Below are 22,298 nucleotides of genomic sequence, written 5' to 3'. Positions count from 1 at the left end.
TTTGCCTCATCTTAAACTCACTCTTAATTTCTCTATATTTTCTCAGTGTGACACTCCAAATGATACATGAGGTCCAAGGAGAACAAAATAGATAATAACTTGTTTTCAGTGATGTTTTCACTGACACAACTAATTCTTGATTAAAACTATGCACATTTTCCAAATATACTGCCAACTAAAACTGTATTTGAGCAATAATCCTTTTGAGACTTCTTTTTCAATTTTTCTTAAATGAAAAGCAAAATAGCATATCTATAGAAATTTTTAGCAACTGAGATTCAACCATTCATGGCACCTTGTTAAGATCATTTCATATCTTAGCTTTATAATCCAACCTATTTACTACTCTTCTAATTTCATAAACACAAATGAAAACTTTTAATGAGCATAACATCTAACATCTTCCCATCAACAAAAGTGCTAAATATGACCATTTTAAGTTGACATTAATCTATTCATCTATATTATATGGACAAAGTTATAAGTGAAACTAACAACAACAAAAAAGTATTTCCAAATACTCATCAGTGCTCAATAGCTCCTCAAAATCTTAAAAACAGGGCAGGGGGGTAAGGGAGGTAGTGGTGGGGTGGGGCAGGGGGAAGTGGGGAGAAATGACCCAAACATTGTATGCACATATGAATAAGAGAAAAAAAATCTTAAAAACAGAAGTCTTTAGCCTAGTACTCATTATAGTTTATAATCTGCCCAAACTTTCTACCTAGTCAAATAGAAACAATCCCAAATATAATTTGCACTTTTTGTCTCAAATTCAAGTCAGGTTATCCCTGAGATATTCCCCTTCCCCCAAATTCCACTTTTTAAAGTCTTCCACAAGAGCAAAAATTAAAAACAATAACATGCCAATTAATATATTAACCATAAGTTACTATATATCCAAATAACACTATACTACATAGCCAATAAGCAGAATTATAGAGTCAATCTGTATGACCCTGAAAACATGTCCTTTTAAAATTTTTTAAATTTTAAAACACTATGCACTGTATGATCTCATTGTAAAAAAAAAAATAGGTGCACATATACTATATCTAATCTAAGATATACTACTGATTATTAAATATACCATTACTTTGTAGACCACAAAGGAAGGAACAACAACAAACAAACCACCCTACTCATCAACAGTCACCATCAGTTGTCAAGATAAAACCCAACTGAGAAACTTTAAAACATAAAACCAATGACTTAGAATGGACATAATTGCTAATTAATAGCAAATATTATTAGTCCTTTAGGGAGGGATGGTATTAGGGTTTGAACTCAGGGCCTCACACTTCCTCCTAGTCAGGGGCTCAACATAGGGGTTCCTATGTTGTAGATAAGGAAGCAAAGCAGAGAGTAAGCAATATGAACAAGATTTCATATCCATTAAATGGAAGGGCCAGGATTCAAACCAAGTAAGCATAAAAGCCAAGACATCTATATAATTAAACATCAACAGAGACTATCTCTGGGTAGTAATATTAACCAGTGATTTCCACTCTTTACATTTTTCTATATAATTTCTTTTTTTTTTTTACAAGGAACATTAATTAATATGGTATCCAAATAAATAAAGATATTTTCATTTCAGGATCTCATCTTTCCAGATGTCTACCAACACAAAGTAATAGCATTTTCTCTAATTTTAACCATATGTTTAACTATTTTATTTAAAATTTTTTGAACTGGTAATATTTTTAACTTTGCACATCCTAAGAAAAGACAGCTTTTTCTGTAGCTGTGGCAACATGGAACCACCAGAACTGTTCTAAGCCTATTCAATAGATCAGCAAAAACTCAGCTTTTTCAAGTCAACCGATCTGTGACAACACCCTTGTTTCTGAAAGTTAGCAAGTTAAGAACAAACTAACTCCAATAAACATACCTTTGAGTTCCAACTAGTCAACAGTATCATTACCCAAGCGACCACACTTCTACAGATGACACCAACCCACTAGGACCCTGAAAGTCCACGGATCCCTGAAGTTCAGCCTTTCCAAAAATCCACCATAAAGATCAGCAATCTCTGTGCCCAAAGAAACTGTGCCTAAAAACAAAGCTATCCCTTGCTATAGCAGTAAATTGACTGTCTTGTTATTTCAGATACTGAGTACATGTTTCATCTTCCATCAACATAACCTATAGAAAAGTTCCAAGTTCACTGAAGGCCATCATATATAGCCTTAATCTATACTTTTCAATGGTAAAGATTATAATTATCAACTTCAGAAAGTACTAATATCAATATAACATATTACCTAGTAAGTAATCCACATTTAAAATTTCCAAATATCCTATATTTATAGTATTTTTTATGTTTATAGATTCAGGATTGTGTTATATTTAAGCTCTCATGTCTTCTCAATCTTCTTACATCTAAGAAGTTCCTCAGTCTTTCTTTTCTATGAATAATTCTATCATTCTGGCCAGTATTAAAATTAACTAGGAAACACAGAATATAAAAAGAGAAACACTGCCTGGGTCAGCTTTTGCTCTTCACCTCAATTCACTGTAACTTCTCACACAGAATTTACCGAATCCTTAAAATAAAGACCCTATTCCTACAATTTTATTACTTATTAAATTCTCACCTCTACCCTAGGTACAATTATCTTCATTCAAGGAGAAAGAAAGGCACAGGGATTTATGCAATTTGCCCAAGGCCACACAGATAGCAAATTACAGAATCAGAATGTAACCCAGGAAGACAGGGGAATGTTTCTAACTACTACATGTTGTGGTACTCCTCAAATTTTTCTCTTAAAGTAGCCCTAACAAAAGAAGTGGCTACCCTTCCCCCAGGACATCTGAAAATCTAGTACAGTTAAACCATCCAAGAATGAAATTTCCTTAAAATAGTATTCTTATCTTAGAGAGAAATAAATTGCATTTTACTCTATAATATTTCAGTTTATAAAAGAAGAATGCTTTAGATCACCTAACCCTTAATAAATCTTATGATCCAAGTCAATGCACAAGGGCCAATATATAGCTTTGTTATTCTTAGGAAACTGTTTTTTAAATACTACCTCAAAATCCCTGACTCCTCTAATTAGAGAAGCCCATCGACTGGGATACTACTATTAACAATCCAACAAGAAATTTACTTTTGTAGTAAGGTCAGGGTAACTTCATTCCACTTCTACAATGTACTTTCCATCTGAATTCACAAATTCTGTACACTTTCTTGTGTTCAAACCAGTGCTACCCAAACTTCAGAATTTGCATAATCAAAAATAAACATATGCATGAAACACTGTTCCTTTAAATAAACATCAGTGATCATACATAAGAATATAAAAAATAATTCCAAAATTAGGTTTCCAAGAAAGAAACCAAATGATCCAAGCTATATCTAATGTTTTACATTTTATTTATGTAGAAATATAAATTTTTAAACTTCTTAGGACTAAAGTTTTAATTAAGTTTTATCATTTCTCTAATTGCTTAAAGGTAGGTAACTTTCTCTCCAACTAGATTTTGAAGTCCCCAACAATGCGCCATTACTACTTGTTGGTTAACTCGTTAATAGTCTCAATATATCTAATCAACATGCAAGATGTATTTAAGTAAGAACTCTCCGAGTTCACCTTGAAATTAATATGTAATTACTAAGTACAGGAATTGTTTATAATATCAGGTTGAGAAAACTGCATATTGCCAATACTGATCACAATGCCCAGCATGTAGTAAGCTCAATGATTATCAGCTCAATCATATTCCAGCACTGAAAAAAATTCTCAATAGATTGCCTCACTGATAGTTATAAGTCACTGAATAGCAATGTCTAGAAAGCCACCAAAACACTATGTGGAAACCATAGATATCAGAAGACTGGCCCCAGAGTCTTTGTAAAACTTGGGAGTTTTTTTGCTGCTGCTGTCATTTATTTTTAAGACTCATTTAAGGTACTTTCTCCTTATTAAATTCTAGCTCTGTAATTCTCTGGAAAGTTTTAAAGAAGAATCACTTTGAGTCCACCCTGTTCCCCTCTCTTTGAGACTTCTCAGCAACACTTTCATTTATCAAATAACTGAATAACCAGCTTTAAAACTGTATTATAAAGTCCAGAATATATCTAGGAGTTTATAATGCCAACAATGAAGCATTCAGAACCACAGCTGAGCTAGCAGATATGGCTATAATTACTATTGGAGAGGATTTCTGGGACTGTTAAGGCAAAAAGCATAACAATATTAAATCACAGAAGGTTGCAAAACACCAAATTTGTTCTAGTTCTCTTATAAGAATCAATCAATATTGACCACAAGAGGCCTATGCACTGACTGGCTGCAGGTGTGCAGAAAAAGCCTACTTTCCCTGAAACCATTCTGTGACCAGAAATAGGAGTAGTTAAAGCTTCGTGACTACACCACTCTCTGATCAGTTACTTTCATTCAATGTTACAACACTCTTTGCTGTAAAGCTAATCATAGCAGAGCCCCAGTAGGCTGGAAGAACACAGGCAGATCTGTTTAATTAGTTTATCAATACTAATACATCAAACTTCATGAGTTATTGACTAAAGCTTTGATTATTTTTGTACTATAGCTACTGACTGCTTACTAGGTCACTTTTGGTATTATTTAACATCTAATGATAGATGACGTACTATAGCTCACCTATGTGTCTATGGCAGCATGTATTTGCAAAAATGAAATTTTGCACTTGATAGAAAGGAAACATCAATCAATTCTCTAAACACAGATTTTTTAAGAAGTTTATATCAGTTTTCTCATAATATTAGATTAATCATGTTTCAAAAAATAACAAAGTTTTAAAGAAATCCAAGACAAATAAACCAATAATTATATTTATCCTGACAGTTTTGTTATAAACATAAGGCAACAAACGAGAATCTGATTGTAAAGAGAAAAAAAAGAACAAACAGAAAAGTCCTAACAGCTCTGAATGAATAATAATTAGTACACAATTTTCTGTTTAAACAAGACTAGAAGTTTAGAGGAGACTAGTTTATTTACCACAAATTTCTAATAGATGCCATTTCTATCCATACCTAAAACATAAAAAACTTATACCAATACCAGATAATTCCCAAAGGATGGCTAATAACAGATGTTGGTAACAGTCAAAAACACTGGGGTAGAAAGAAAAGGGAGGACCATCAATAGGAAGGATAGCGCTAAAAGGAAACAGTCTAAGATGGGTTCTGAAGCCAGGCTACTTTCAGGTTCTGACTGTCAAAGGCTTTATGTGTAACCTTGATCAGGTAATTTAATCCCTTTGCCACCCTACCCTCATGTAAAATGCAGATAATGACAGACCCAGCCTCACAGGGTTCACAGTGAGGATAAAATGAGTTCATCTGTGGAAAGCACTAACAACCTAGCACAGAGAGCATTTTTTGCAAGTTAGTAATCATTATTATTGCTGAGACTTGAACACTAAAACAAGCTCACTTCTGCCTCATGATTTTTCCAAGTCAAATCCTGATTTTTTTCAGATTTATTTTTCGTATTTTCTTATAGCAGAAGCCTTAAAACTAAAGTACACAGCAAATAAGTAGCTCAGATAACATGGACATAAAATATCAGAGAAAGAGTACATTTAAAATTGTCAATTCAGCTGCGTGCCAGAAGCTCACGCCTGTAATCCTAGCTCCTCAGAAGGCAGAGATCAGGAAGATCACCATTTGAGGCCAGCTTGGACAAACAGTTCATGAGATCCTATCTCAAAAATAACTACAAAAAGGGCTGGTAGAGTGGCTCAAGTGATAAAGCACCAGCCTAGTAAGTATGAGGCACTGAGTTCAAGCCCTAGTACCACTGAATAAATAAATTAAATTGTCAATTCAGAATCCTACAAGGTAACAACCACATAGTGTTTAATAAACATCAACTAAATTAATCATGAGTAAAATTGTAAATACTATATAAACATCTCCTATAAATTGGTGTCTTTAAAATAAAATATAGTTTATCAAGTTGTATAGATTCACTGTTAAGCTAATTTATTCCAGTTTTATAAATTGGCAATAGGGGTACAAGAGTTTAATAGTATTATTCATTTTGGTAGCAAAATTTGCCTATGAGAAATACATAATGTACTATCTAATAGAAAAAATGCATTGTACTTTAAAACATCTTTTATAAAAAATACTTATTCTTTAGAGTTTGATAATATAAATTGTTTCAACAGAAAAATTAAGTTGATGGGAAAATAAATTATGGAAATATGGATTCCATGAAAATTACAACCATTATGGAAAGCAGTGTGGAGATTCCTCAAAAAGCTAAAGATAGAACTGCCATATGATCCAGTGATACCATTCCTTGGCATCTATCCAAACAAAACTAAGTCAGGATATAAAAGAAACATCTGTACACCAATGTTCATCACAGCACTGTTCACAATAGCCAAACTATGGAAACAACCCAAATGCCCTACAACTGATAAATACATCAAGAAAATGTGGTATATATACACAATGGAGTTTTACTTAACCATAAGGAATAATGATTACATGTGGTTTGAAGGTAAATGAATGCAATTGGAGGACATCATGTTAAGTAAAGCAAGCCAGGCTCAGAAAGACAAAGGCCATATGTTTTCTCTTACACGTGGAAGATAGATCCAAAAGATAAACACATACACTAAAACAAACATGATCATACACAAATTCATATGTAGAACATATTTGTAATAGTGGAAGTACTCTATGGAATTCAGGGAAGGAGGGAAAGGAAAAGCAAATGATAGAGCATCAACAATATAATAAAACATAACATCTGTAAAGGTAGAGGAAATAAGGATTGAAAGCTGTTGAAAAACGGGGGGTGGGAGATAAGGGGGTAAGGAAAAGCAATGGAGGGGGTTGAATGGACCAAAGCAAAATAAACTCAAAGCAGGGATACACTGAGAAACCCCCTTGAACATCAACTTAGATATTAATAATGAAATACAGGACTGTAAAATAAGTACAGTGTGTGGGAGGGTACTTCTGGGAAGGGGAAGGTGAACAAAGGAGATTAAAGTAAAGGAATATGATAGATAGAGTTCATATATAAAATAGAACAAAGAAACCTTTTGCAATATGTTTAAGTAGGGCGGAGAGGGGACTGAGGGAGACATGTTAGGGGTAATCTAACCAATGTACAATATAAGCCTATATGAAATTGTCACAATGAATCCCCTATACAATGAACATATCCTAATAAAAAAATTAATGGGAAAAAAGAAATGTATTCTAGAAATTGTATGACATATACCTTATATTTACTTTTCCAAATTTTAAATATGTAAATGCATGATTATTAAGCTAATAAGCGTATTATAAAAAGTTGTATTGGATACATACTAAAGTAAAAGCTAAGAGTCTACTTTACATCAGTCTTGTTTTTGTTACCACAGTAAAGTATCATACAACTCGGTGCAAACCATCTGATCTTTTATTGCTCTACTTAAAAATGTTGACAGCCATCCTAAGGTCATGGTTATTTTATTTACTCTATTTGCCACGTACCTAAGTGATTGTTTCATTAGAAAGTTCCATATTTTTAAAACTAAAAATACGAACTGACTATAAAGTTGCCAGTAATAGCTGGCTCACTCACTATATTCCAACTATAATGTACTACAAGATTCTGCTACAGAACCTCTGATGTAGAGGTTAAAGAGGACAAGAATTTTCAAGAGCATTACTAATTATAAATCGAAAAACTTCTATTTAGAATGCTGGAAAAGCTTAGACTAATGTTTTTATTTGATCAGTAACATTTCATATATTTCATTTTAATATTCTAGACATATTTTAAAACTTTAAAAATAGTTAGATTTTTGACATAAAGCTACAATTAAAAAATGATACCAGAGAAGATCTGATTTACCCTGCTACCTTAACCAAAATTGCATATACACACACAACATTTTTTTCATATGCCTGACTATAGGCAACCACAGGTCTATGAACCCTGAAAAGAAGGGAAAAAAAAAATCAAGATTCAAGGTAAGCCCTAAACTGCACCAGATCAGTAGTGGTTTTCCATGTGATCAGTAGTAGTTTTCCAGATGAACAATGCAAGGAGGACAACCCAAACAGATCTAGAATTCTAACTGTGCTGAGGAGACAGAGAGCTACACAAACATGGAGGAAGGGAGTAGGCAAAATAGACTGCAAAGATCACAAAAAGCTAGTAACGGTATGTTTCCACCAGTCACAGAGAAAGTCTTGTAAATACACGGAGCACTGAGTGAATCCTACGGTTATTACCTTAATAGTGGGATTCAACTAGTACAAACGAAAGGTGTTTCTACACTCAGTCAAATAAAGTCAAGGAGCATGTTTCAAAAGAATCAAATAATGCCACATAACTGACCAATGCCTCACAACAAATCCAATGTAACTTAAAGGAATACAACAAAATCTAGCAATCATCAATATAAAATTCATAATGTTCAGAATATAGCTAAAATCAAGAACATTTACAAAACAGGATAACATAAATCAAACCACAAGGCTAGGCATGATGGCTCATACCTGTAATCCCAGCCACTCAGTAGGCATAAATTAGAAGAATCACAGTTCAAGGCCAGCTGGGTCAAAAAAGTTAGTAAGACCATATCTCAACAAATAAGCCAGTGTGGTGATAAGACATCTGTAGTCCCAATGATGCAGAAGGCATGAGTAGGAGAACTGAAAAGTATATGGTTCCCTTACAACATAAGGAATCATGAAAATTAAGAATTAAAACAGTACCTCAATGTTCTTACTGGCCACATTCTTTACAACAGCAGGAAATAGCTCAGATGCATTTTTTCCTTTTGCAATCATCTGGAGAATAAAAGAGGAATATTAAGGCTGAAACTTCTTTCAAATTGTCATTTGAAAACAAATTACATTGTGGGAAATTCTCCATCTACTAAATATTTAGAAGATTATGCTACCACATAAGCTATGTAATTAGCAACTGACTTTTTCCAGTCATCTTACTTATCTCAACTATCCACTGCAAAGAATAAACAATCTCTTGTGTATCAATATAAACACAAATGCATAGGCACATTAAGAACTATATAATAACTTAAATATATACAATATTTTTCCAAAGCTAATCACATTGCAAATACTTTTTTAAATGTTTGTGTTGTTCTTTATTTTCCAAGTTCTTACATTAAAGAAGTATTGCATTTGCAATGGGAAGGAAGGATAAATGTTACTTTGAACAAACTAGTTCTCCCTTGATTTTCTTTCCATAAGTTCTCGTATTTGTCCAATCATTACTTTTCAAAGTTCTCGTCACTAAACCTTCTTTCCCCACCCACTGAAGTTCTGTGTACCACCATCTTTTCAGATATCTGAAATTCCTAAGATTTCACTCACTCCCATTATTTTCACCTCCACATGTGAGAATCAATTCCCCAAAACTCTGGCCCAAACTCTGAGCCCAAGTTCCTTATCTCTAACTAGATATCACTTGGTATCTTTCTCATCCCAAAGTTTCTATGCCTACAGCCAAACTCATTTTTTCAAGATAAAAATGACATTCATGGTGGAATTTCCTATTTCCACCAATTCTCCCAGACAACAGAAACCATAATTATCTTGGTCTCTTTTCATATCTACACAGAAACAAGATTCTGTTTATACTTGTACTCACAGTAATCCCTTCTCACTGCTACTATCCTAGCATAGATCAACAATGACTCACAAGGGACCTTTCTCCCCCTCCTATTCATGATGTCCATGTACATCATGGACAGTTTAATATACTTAAAGCTCTACTTTGTGGGACTGGGGATGTAGCTCAGTGGTACAGTGCTTGCTAGCATGCATGAGACCCTGGGTTCCATCCCAAGCTGCTTTGGTCATGTCAGCCCTCCCTCAAAAAACTTCAAAGCTCCTAACTGCCTAAAGTCCAAACTACCTCACTTAATATGTAAATACCCTCACAATGTGCACTAATATTACTTCTTAAGCATCTTTACCTAATGTTCTACACCAATGCTATTATCCAACTAAACTGATCTTAACTCAGTACCAGAACATTTTCTGGCTCTTCTTTGTTTTTGATTGTATCAGATAACCAACCAATTCATTTTATCTTTCTAAATTCTACTACCTAAGGAATTATCAAATTCCACTCAGTGCCCCTTGCAAAGTCATCTCCTAATCCTAATTTTCCCTAGAATTTTTACTACACTTTTCATCTAGAATTTCCTATGTGCTACCTTCTATTTTCATTTTGTTTCTATCTGTATTTCTTTCTTTATAATTCTCAAAATATATTTGTATACCTTTAAATAGTCCCCATTTAGGTAAACACAGAAGTCTGAACTATAGAACTTACGAATTATACACCATAACTAATAAACTACCTTAAAAGATAAAAGCATTAGCATTATCAATTTATGACAAATGTTGCATAAATACTATATGATATTTTAAGCATTACAATCCCAGTAAAAATTATTCATAAGACCATCCTACACAACAGCTCTAAGATACTCTTTAAGGGAGCCAGTTATGGTAGCAATCACCTGCAATCCCAACACTCAGGAGAATCCCAAATTTGAGGCCAATCTGAGCTATATAGCAAGACCTGTCTCTAAATAAATAAATAAATAAATCTCTGTAATAAGAGTTGGTCAATGAACAAGTACCAACTTGGGGTCCAAGTACTACAGAGAAAAATAAAGGGAAATAGGAACTGCCAGGTGGGTGTGGAAGCTGCTCTTTTCAATAGGATGGTCAAAAAAAGGCTTTTTCAGCAAGAACCTGAAGAAGGGTTGTACATGTGACTTTTATTTGGTTTTCATTCTTTATCTTTTGGTGATCTCAGCACTAATATCAATGCTCTCCTGCCATGGGTTTAGCCCAATGGCTCTGTAATTTGGAGTATTTGATTGATTCACCCACTCTCCAATCCTCTATGTTCCTGGGGGATATGAACAGTTTAATTTCCTTCTAATGTCTTTTTCTAGTTTTCATACAGAATAACAATGAGTTCATAAACTGAATTCAAAAATATTCTCTTGAATTGTATAGAAGAGTTATTAGAGAAACGGAGTTTTCTATGTTGGAAGCTTCCCCCCTCCCCTTGCCAAAAGACATTTAATTACTTTCAGGATTATAGAACTATTCAAGTAGTCTAGTTCTTGTGGTGGGGGAGGGGGTTAATAATACTGGGGTTTGAACTAGTTCTTGTTAAGTGAACTTGGTAGTTTGTCTTTCAAGACTTTATCCATTTCAACAAACTTGTTAAATAATGGTATAAAGGTTCCTGAAATGTTCCCTAATGCCAACAGAGATGTGTACACTTTCTGTTATTGATAAATGGTTCTCTTTTTATTTACTTGTTCTGTATATAGGCTTGTCAATTTTTATCACTCTTGTTTTTCCTCTCCTCAATTTCATTGATTTCTGTTCTACTTTTATTGTTCCTTTCCTTCAGTTCAATTTGGTACAAATTTGTTTTTCTATTTCTAGTATGTTAAGGTAAATGCATATATAACATACTGAAATTTTTTTCTTTTTAAATGTTAACTTTTATTACTATATTATTATAAATTTCTTTTCAAGCGCTCATTTACCTGAATCCTCCAAACTTTGACATAGTTTTTCATTCTAATTTGTCTTCCACTTTGATGTACAAATTTCAAATATTTAAGGAATTTCTCTTTTTTTTTTTCCCCCTGGTTTTTTGAAACAAGATCTTGCTATGAAGCCCAGGCTGGACTCACATTCCTGATCCCTCCTGCCTCAGCCTCCCAAATGCTGGGATTACCAGCATTCACCATCACAATCAGCAGGAATTTCTTGATCTCTTCCAAAGAGTGTAGTTTAATTCCATTAGGTTCAGATAACAAATTTAAAAGAATGTACATCAGCCAGGTGCAGGGCTCATATCTGTAATCCTAGTTACCTGAGAGTCTGAGATCCAGAGGATCATGGTTTAAGGCCAGGCTGGCAAATGATTCATGAAATCCTAATCTCCAAACTGACCACAGCAAACTGAACTGGAGGTGTGGCTCAAGGAGTTAAGCACCTACTTTGTGACTGCCTGCTCTGCAAGCATGGAGTCCTGAGTTCAAACCCTATCCCATTCAAAAATAAAAAGAACTGAAATCATCAAAAATATGTTAAGATTAGTTTAATGGTCCGGAACATAGTCTATTTTGCATGTTAAAAGAATGCATATATGGCTACTGTTAGGTAAGTACTCTATAAATGTCACTTAGGCCACATTATTGTCTTCAATATCTTCACTGACTTTCTAGCTCCTTATTTCTCCTTGTTGTACTGATTTTCAAGAGAAAGTACTGAAATCTTCAACCATGATTATGAATTTGTCTACCTTTCAGTTCTAACAGTTTTTGTTTTGTTTTTTTGTATTTTGCTTCATTTTTGAAGCTTTGTTCTTAGACACATTTGAAACTGTTATATCTTTGGAGAAATAACTCTTGTTGTTATACAATGTCCCTATTTATCCAGGTCAAAGAATTCTTCAGAAGTTTACTTTCTCTGACATTAATAGTCAAACTTTTTTCTGGTGTTTGCATGGTATGTTTTTCCATCCTTCTATTCATAATCTATCTTTATAGATTGTTTTTTAGAGATCATATAGCTTAATCTTTATATTTTCATCCAATCTGATAACCTCCTTTAATTGGGTAACATTAGACTGCTTACGTTTAATATAATTACTGATTTGGTAAGATTTAGATCTACCATTTTATTACCTGTTTTCTGTTCTGTATTCTTTTTTTGCCCTTTCCCCCTTAGTTTGAAATTTTTTAATTTAGTGTTTTATTTTTGCATTAACTTTCTGGCTTTCGGTAAAATTTTGAGGTATTTCCTTCTTTGGGGATTTTTGGATAGACACGACAGATTCAATTATGCAAATCTTGCCCAGTCTAGCATTAACCCAATACCAAGTCAAGCAAAATCTAGAAACTGTGCAACCATATGGACTTTTTTAATCCCACCTCCCCACTAGCCTTTCTGGTACAGCTGTCATATATACCTGTGCCCATTAAAAACCTCTCACATACACATAGTAGGTTAACTTTAAAAGAATAATAGTCCTTTGCGCTTACTCAGACATTTACCATTTTGATTGATTTCCTTAGTAGTCCATCAGATACCAATTCCCTTCAGTCTGAAGAACTTTCACAAACATTTCATAAAAGATGTGCTAGAAATGGATATTTTAGTTCTACTTTACCTGAGAATATCTTTACTTCATCTTCATTTTTAAAGAGCATTTTCAATGGATTCTGGAGTAAAGTAACAGTACTTTTTCTTTCAGTGCTTTACAAATGTTCCACTATATTCTGGCTACCACAGTTTCTAAAGAGAAATCTGTATTTACTTCAAATCACTGTTCCCCTCTATGGAATATATCATTTTTTTCCCCAGCTATTATCAGGATTTTGTTTGTTTATTTTCGGTTTTCAACAGTTTCACTACTGTATTTGTACATGGTTTTCTTAAAGTTTACCATGATGGAATCTGGATTTAATGATGAAAGAAGCTCTATGAAAGCATCTTTCATCTACTGATTAATTTGATGTTTCATCAAACCTGGCAAATTTTCTGTCATTATTTCTCCAAATATCTTTTTTCTGTCCCAGTCTCTTTCTCCTTTCTTTTTGAAGTTCCATTGATAGGTATCTTAGATCTTTTGAAATTATCCAACAAGATTCAGAGGCTCTGTTCATTTTTTTCTAATCTGTTATTCAAGATGACTTACTTTCAATGATCTGTCTTCAACTTCTGGCTTTTTCTTTTATCGTCTCCATTTTACTAGTAAGTGAATCCAGGATTTATTTTTCAGTACTGAGGATTGAACTCAGGGCCTCAAGTTAGCTAGGCAAGCACTCTACCACATGAGCCATGCTCTCAGTCCTTTGCTTTTAATTTGTTTCAGATAGAGTATAGTGCTAACTTCACCCAGACTGGGCTTGAACCTCAATCCTTATTTCCATCTCCCAAGTAACTGGGATTATATGCATGCACCACCATACTGGACTTGTTTTTGAGATAGTCACAATTACTTTTGGTGAGGCTGACCTTGAACTGTATCCTTCTTGCCTCTACCTCAGATATTTTTAATTATAGATAAGCATGAGCCACATGAAGAAATTTCAACAAATTTCTGTATAATGTAGTATACTTGAGATAGTATCTTTAAAAACAATCAGCTATTCATTATTAACAACCTAAAGTATAAATAGATGCCAGGTGCTGGTGGCTCATGTTTGTAATTCTAGCTATCAGAGGTAGATATAAAGAGGATCCAGCCCAAGGAAATAGTTTCTGAGACCCTATCTCAAAAATACACAACACAAAAAAGGGTTGGCAAAGTAGCTCAAGTGGTAGAGCACCTGCCTACCAAGTGTGAGGTCCTGAGTTCAAACCACAGTACTGCAAAAAAAAAAAAAAAAAAAAAGTAAATACATGACATCACCTTCTCTGTAGCAAAACTTACTACTTAATCATACATGAACTTAATATTTCCTACTACCTAAGCATGGCTCCCATCTTCAGAAATACCCTTAAAAAAAAAAATACCGAAATGTGCATACCAAATAGCAGACTATAGTATCTACTACCAAGGAACACTTAAAAAAAAAAAAATACCCAGAAAAAAGTGACAAAAGTTACTTGTGTTGCTGCATTTAATGAAAGCTTGCATACCAATTATAAAGAGAGGGAACAATGCCTCAGTCTCCTTACCTTGGAGCTACTTATTCCTCCTACTAAACTCATATAGACACTGGTTTTCTTATTATTAGCTAATTGTTATGGATATTATTTTCTTCTTCCCACAATCGAATCTGAACATACTGATCCTAAGAATTTAGAGAGTCTGTGACAGAATCAAACTAAATATGACATCTTATGAAATAAGAAACTTTATGTCCCCCTTTCCTAATCCCTCCCCAGGGCCCTCATTAATCATTCACTTTCCTTCTGTCACTATAGAGTAGTAGAAGCTTCTATGCATTAAGTCATGCCCTTTTGTGTCTGGCTTCTTCAGCTCAGCTTACTGATTTAGTAGTTCATTCTTTGTTATTGCTGAGTAGTATTCCAATGTTTCGGTAAGTCACATTTTGCTGATGCACATTTAGATTATTTCAAGTTTACTACTCTGAATATATCTATTATAGATATTTGTGTAAGTCATTAAGTGGATATATGTTTTTGTTTATTTTGGGAGTGGAATGGCTGGGTCACATGGCAGGTGTACGTTTAAATTTGTAAGAAAATCTCAGTTTATATTTCCGCCAGCAGTATGAGAATTTTGGTTGCTCTTCAATTTTCCACTAGCATGCTCTTCATTTCTATTTAAGCCCTCACAGAACTACCTTTAATTTATGTGTTTCTACCAGTAATCTCTGATGCAATACAGGTTTTTTCTAACATATACCTCTAAACTCTTTCATCCTTTCCCTATTACCCAGTTCCAAAACCACCTCCTTATTTTTAGTTATAGCATCTTACTGCTTGGTACCAAAATCTGCGTTAGTTTTCTTTATGTGGTCTGCATATTAATCCTTAATCAGATACATGATTTGCAAATATTTCCTCCCACTGTGTGGGTTGTCTTTTCACTTTGCTGATGGTATCCTTTGATGCACAAAAGTTTATTTTGATAAGATCCAAATTATCCACTTTTTCTTCTGTTGCTCATGTTTTGATATAGATCTAAGAAGCCGTCGCCAAATCAAATGTCATGAAGCTTTTTCCCTGTATTTTCCTCTTAGTTTTGTAGTTCTAGCTCTTATATGAGTCTTTGATCAATTCTGATTTGTTTTTATATGTGGTATGAGGTAAGAGTACAACTTCACTCTCTTGCAGTTTTTCCACCACTATTTGTTGAAAATACTATTCTTTCTCAAACACTGAGTATTCCTGTACCCTTGCCAAAAGTCATTTGACCACCCTTATCAAAAATAAACCTTACAAATGAAGGCTTATTTCTGGGCCTTCTACTGTGTTCTGTTGGTACCCCACTGTTTTGATAACTGTAGCTTTGTAGTGAATTTTTAAATCAAAAATTATATATTTGCATAATAATTTCATTTAATTAATAAATTATATTTGTACCATCATTCAGTAATTTTTAATTAATTTAAAATTACTACTCACTTTCCTGTAGTTAAAAGATCAAAATCCAGGATTGCAACTCAAGGCCAGCCCAGGCAAACACTTCATAAGACTCCCTCACTACCAATAAAAGCTGGGCAAGGTGGCACACACCTGGAATCAGTTGTGCAGGAAGCATAAAATAGGAGGATTATGGTTTGGGCCAGCCCAGGCATAAACACTAGACCCTATCTCAAAAGTAACTAAATCATAAAAAAGGACGTGAAGGGCTGGGGTCCTGCCTAGCAAGAAGACCCTGAGTTCAAATCTCTGTACCACCCAAAAAAAAAAATCAAATTCCAAATTTACCTTTATACGAACTTCCTAAAAAGACTGACGGGACTACAGACAGGCAGGACAGGAAAAGAGAATGATAGTGAATAACATGGAAACACACTGCATCTATGCAAAGATAGTATAATGAAACATACTGTAAGTTGATGAATAATAGGAGAGCAGGGGGGATAAAGAAAGAGTAAGTAACAGAGGGGGTTAATCTGATTAAATTACAATATATACATGTCTGAAATACTAAGGCAAAATCCTCTTGAACAATCAATACACACTTAAAAAGAAATGGACAGCCAGGCACCAGTGGCTCACACTTGTAATCCTAGCAACTTGGAGCTTGAGATGGAAAGGATTGAGGTTCGAGGTCAGAGCAGCAAATAGTTCTCAAGACTCCATCTCCAAAATAAACAGAGCAAAATGGACTGGAGGTATGGCTCAAGTGGTACAGTACCTGCTATGAAAGCATGAAGACCTGAGTTCAAACTCCAGTACCACAAAAAAAAAAAAAAAAATAACATGGACAGGAGATAAAACAGGTACTATCTGAGGGGTGAGTATCAATGGGAGGGGAAAGGATAAACAGAGAGGATGAAGGAGGGTGAATATGGTCAATATATTTTATATACATGAATGAAAATAGAACAATGAAATCTGCTGAAATTATTCTAAAGGGGAGGTGGGGGGAATAATGAAGGAGTGAATCTAATTAAGGTATAGTTAATATATGCTAATAAATAAAAATTCCAAAATAAAAAAAACTTCCTAAAAGAGGCAGTCTGCAATGACTAGGCATATATGGCTATATTTACATTTCTTTATAATGCATTCATTTAGATTTAAATATTTATGATACTCCCATAGTTGAGAATCATTTCTTTCAGTTTGATAGTTTAAAAAAACTACCAAATGTCACATTTTGATTTTTAAAAATCTTATCCAAAGACTATTTAACTTAATTCTCCATTTTGAGTCAGAAATTTCAATAGTATCTTGGGATTTAGTAAAATAAATTATCTTAATGGATACAAAAGTCAAAGTTTAAAAACATAAATGAAGGTTGTCCCTGCTTTTACGTGGTAATACAGGACTGTGATCTACAGAAATATAAACTGAAACCATGCAAACAATTGTAACAATTAACTGCAAAAATTATAATTGATCAGTGACCTTTAATTTCTTGTCAATATTAATTTTATTACAGGAAGATTAAAATAGTAAATAGCACACTATAATTTGAACTATTAAGAATTAACTTACCAAGAGTAGTTTAAACAGGGCTTGCCATCTTCTTATCATTTAACTTACAACACTACGCAAGCATCTTTTCTTTACTTTGGCAATTGTCATAATCCTTTCTAAGTTTGGATCAGCTTCCAACATTTTATTTTTTATGCTATCAAGGTCATCAGTAATCTGTTACAGTTCCTTTAATTAATGGGAAGTTTTCTGCCAGCATCAACTTTATCTGAGATACCTCTGTCCTTTCTCTCAAAACCCCTTTCCCTCACTTACGCCAATAAGCTCACCTTTACTAAGACCATCCAGCTAGAAATTCTTTTCAAAAAGTAATGTCAGCATTTCTTCAGCTATTTCTGTATAACTCCATTAACATTCTAGCTGAACTTCATTTCCAGTATAATCACTTTTCATTTTTTTGTTGCAGTTTGATTTTTACTGACCAAGTCTCTCTTTCAATTATCCATTTTTTAAAATATTACATGGGTTTTTCATTGGGAAACAAAGAGACAACATAAGTACATTCTTTTCTGTCTGAGCATGAACTAAGTAACAGATGAACAGTAACCAATCAATGACAGATTTTGAACATGAAATGATTGGTCAATGATCATGATCATATTTGTAATTTACACAGCAATTTGTGGGCTGAAGAACTAGCAGTGAAGTTTGTACACTACACAATTACTGAGTTACAATACTATGGTAACTAAAATTTGAACTGTGCTGTTAGGGGACAACTAAATTATGGTAATTGACATTCCTGAAATTTCTGTGCATGCCAAGTAAGAACTGCCTGTCCCTAAATGCAATCATCCATAAAGTGTAACATTTATAAACACAAAATTTACAATAAGATCCTCAAAATTCCCCCAACATTGACAAATGACATACACCTGAAAAAAAGGATCAGATCATTCACAGGTGTTCTACAGATACAATTAGTCACTGCTTTCATGTATTTCATTTTCATATCACCTCATTTTTTAACAGAATCTATTAATACCTGCAACCATGTTTCATAAATGGGATTTGGACTTTAACATAACAAGAAAAAAAAAAAGACAATTTCAAGCTCACATCTGTGTCACTGCCTGGTTTCAGTTGTATTGTACCCTTATTACAGCAGAGTTTATTTGTACAATTATGCAAACACTTTACACTTTCCCTGAAAATAAGGAAAATCAGCAACGGTGGTGACAAAAAGCATAGTAATAATAAGAAGAATAGTTTCTTGAATTTAATTTCATGGAAACAAAAGCAAAACTCCTTAACATTAGCTAGTTACCAGAATTAGGCCAGGTTTTTTCTTCCCCCCAAGAATGTGAAAATACATAGAATGCGACACAAATTGCAAAACTATTTTGTTTAAAATGATATGAACAATTAGAAACTGCACTGCATTTTTAGCTCTCTAGCAGTGGGGCACCTTTAATAACAGAAATCTGGTAAATGCTCTTAAGTTTAACAACATTTATTAAAGTACTAGGCTATTAAATGAAAGACAGTGTTTTTATTGGTACTTAGGGAATTCTGAAAAACAGAAGACAGCATGCTCACAACTTTTAGGTCAAAAAACCCTCAAATATTTCTCTGTCTATGAAGTCAAAATAGGGTTGTATATTATCTTATTTTGTTTTCAAAATAATAATTCCCCCTATCCCATGGAAGAAATAACCTGTATTAGCAATAGAAAAGTTAAAATAGAAAATAAATGAAGTTTAAACCAAGTTTCCTGATTTTTGATATTTCAGTACTCCGTAACTCTTTAAATAGGATAATCTATTTTTTTTTCATGGTAGGTAAGCACTCTACCACTTGAGCTAGGTCCCCAGCCCTCTAAATTAATACTAAAGAACAAATGAGATATTATTTCCATATTATTTAAGACACAGTTAATTTAATATAATCACTATCTATCCATTTTCCAAAAATCTAATATTTTACCTACCCCAACAATCCGTTTCATAGCATCCAATTTAGCAGAATCTTTGTTGCTCTCCAACATTTGTTTTAGATCTTCATTCCTATACCAAAAGAGAAGAAAACAAATTTCGTATTTGTAACATTCCATAAGACAGCTATAAAAATGTATCATTTCATAAGAATTAGAAATACTATGACAGGCAATGTTAAGTAACTGCATTCATATTTATTATTAAATATGTATTTCTTGTTTAGCCCTACAAATGTCCATGTGCTGCTATGTTGACATAAAGCCCACCAACGAAACAAAAATATAAAACTGTCCTACAGTTTTACATTTAACATTGAAATATCAATGCAAACATGACAGATTTTCTTATCCCAAGTTTTCTTAACATAATCATTAGAAAAAAAAAAAAAGAAACGAGAAAAATCCTTGAATCAGCACTAAAATATTTTCATTTGGTATCAAAAAACCTAAGAACGTTTCCTAGAATATGTCAAAGCCCTGTGTAAAAGAAAGCTATGTGTCAGGCACATTATCCCATTTTCTTCTCCACCTCCCAATAACAGAAGAACATAATACAGAGGAAACCCTCCCATACACTGATTCTCCTTTAATTCTGAGAATAAAAGCAATTTTAACATGTAAATGAGAAGACAAGGTAATGAACCAGGTCAGGACAGTTAGCAGTAAGGATGAAAACACTGGATAGGGCTGGGAACATGACTCAAGTGGTAGAATGCCTGCCTAGCAGGTCCTAAGTTCAAACCCCAGCACTATCAAAAAAAAAGGAGAAAAAACAAAATGTAGGATAGATACAAGAACGCCTCAAAAGTTGACACTCAGTAGGACACAATGACTGAACATCAAGGGCGAGATGGGGCACTGGTAACTATGACCCTATTCCCAGTTTGGATGACCCATGATGATACTGCCAAGTACAACACCCTTCACCCACAGGTGAAGGCTTTTTGCTAAATAAAACATCCTTAAAAGATAGTCTAAAACAAAAGCTTTCAATGCCTTTACCCAGAAGAGTTACAAAAATGAGAAAAAGTGGAGAATCACATCCCAAGAATTTTTCTATTCTTCTAAAGTGAATCTTCTCCTATAAATTCAAAAATCCACCTTGACTCCTCTAAAAAGAAAGAGTAATTTGAAATCTCTAGTCATTTTTCCTTAACATGGCAAAATATTTTTGAAACAGATATATAGCTAGGCAAAGAGTTTTTAGATTTGACACTAAAAATACAGTTGATAAAATGAAATCTTGATAAATCATACCTCATCAAATTTCAAATCTCTTGCTCTATGAAAGAGCCTATTAAGAAGAATTTTTTTTAGAAATTACAGATTGGCAGAAAATATATTTAACCATGTATGTGAGAAAGGACTGGTAACTAGTATATAAAGAGAAGTCCCAGGGCTAGAGGCACGGCTCAGGTGATAACAGGGCTTGCCTAGCAAACATAAGGCATTGAGTTCAGACCCCAGAACTGCAAAAAGAGAGAGAGAGAGATCCCTAAACTCAACACTAAAAAACAATTTGATTAGAAATGGGGCAAAATACATTGTCAGAGACTGAACTGCATTCCCCTTCTTCCAAAAATTCCTATGTTGACACCATAAACCCTAATGTGACTGTACATGGAAACAGAGCCTTTAAGCAGGTTATTAAGGTTAAATGAGGTCATAAACGTGGGACCCTAATCTGACTGATATCCTTATAGAACACAAAGATGCATATGACTAGAGGAAAGACCACATGGTGAGAACACAGTCATCTATAAACCAAAGACAGAGGTCGCAGCAGAAATCAAACCTGCCAACAACTTGATATTTGAATTCTATCCTCCAAAACTGTGAGAAGTAGGTTTCTGTTATTTGAGGCACTCTGTTTAAACCCCAGTTCTGCCAAAACAATAAAGCGGTTAAGTGAGGATATATGGATGAGCCCTTACCCAGTATGACTGGTGTCCTTATAAGAAGAGATTAGGACATAGATACACAGAGATACACAGCAAGAAGATAGCCAACTGCAAGCCAAAAGGATGCGGCCTCACAAGCCAACTTGCCGAGACCTTGATCTTCCTTGAGAACTGTGAGAGAATAAATTTCTACTGATTGACCATCCGGTCTGTGGCATTTTGTTAAGGCAGCTTTGGAAAACTAACATAGGGGCTAAATGTTACAAACTGTCATTGTAGCAAAAAAATAAATAAAAGCTAAGCAAATATTTTCTAAAAAAGAATAAAGGAAATGAAATCTATTATGAAAAAATTGGGAAAAATTTACTCTTATTTTGCAAACAACTCATAAATGCAATGATAACCACTTGTGGGAGACAAAAAATTACTATTTTTCCCTAATTAAAAATACAATCAGAAAAGATATAAATAGTAGAAACAATACATAAAGACTATCTCTGAAAATAAACAATTATTAAATACAAAAAGACTATAAATGTTTGCTGCAGTAAATTTAGAATCCCTTCTTAAAATTTCTTGGGCTCTTACATACAACACAGGTAACAGAAGATTACCTTTTCTTTTCTTCTAGTTTTTGCTATTTCACCATTTTACTTAATGACTACGTATACTTTTTAAGTGAAAAATCCTAAAACCTGAAAGAAACCTTAAAAACTTTATTAGATGTTAAGAAAGCAAAAAAAAAAAAAGCAAGTAATTAAATAGGAACTAAATAGAAAGGAAATACAATCACAAA

At 33.7% G+C, this 22,298-nt stretch overlaps 1 protein-coding gene across 2 annotated transcripts in view; it reads right to left on the bottom strand.

Annotated features, from left to right (window-relative positions):
* The window catches only part of Ap3b1 (adaptor related protein complex 3 subunit beta 1), a 229,497-nt gene that overhangs the window by 187,828 nt on the left and 19,371 nt on the right, over positions 1-22,298 (bottom strand). For both annotated transcript variants that reach the window (XM_074077237.1, XM_020184110.2), the window contains exons 2-3: positions 19,596-19,671; positions 8,723-8,797 (exon numbers count right to left, since the gene is read on the bottom strand). In XM_074077237.1, the coding sequence (XP_073933338.1) occupies positions 8,723-8,797; positions 19,596-19,671 (151 nt within the window). The remainder of the gene's footprint in view (positions 1-8,722; positions 8,798-19,595; positions 19,672-22,298) is intronic.

Source organism: Castor canadensis, chromosome 6 (assembly GCF_047511655.1).
Source record: "Castor canadensis chromosome 6, mCasCan1.hap1v2, whole genome shotgun sequence".
NCBI lineage: Eukaryota > Metazoa > Chordata > Mammalia > Rodentia > Castoridae > Castor > Castor canadensis.
This window is presented reverse-complemented; position numbering and strand designations above follow the sequence as displayed.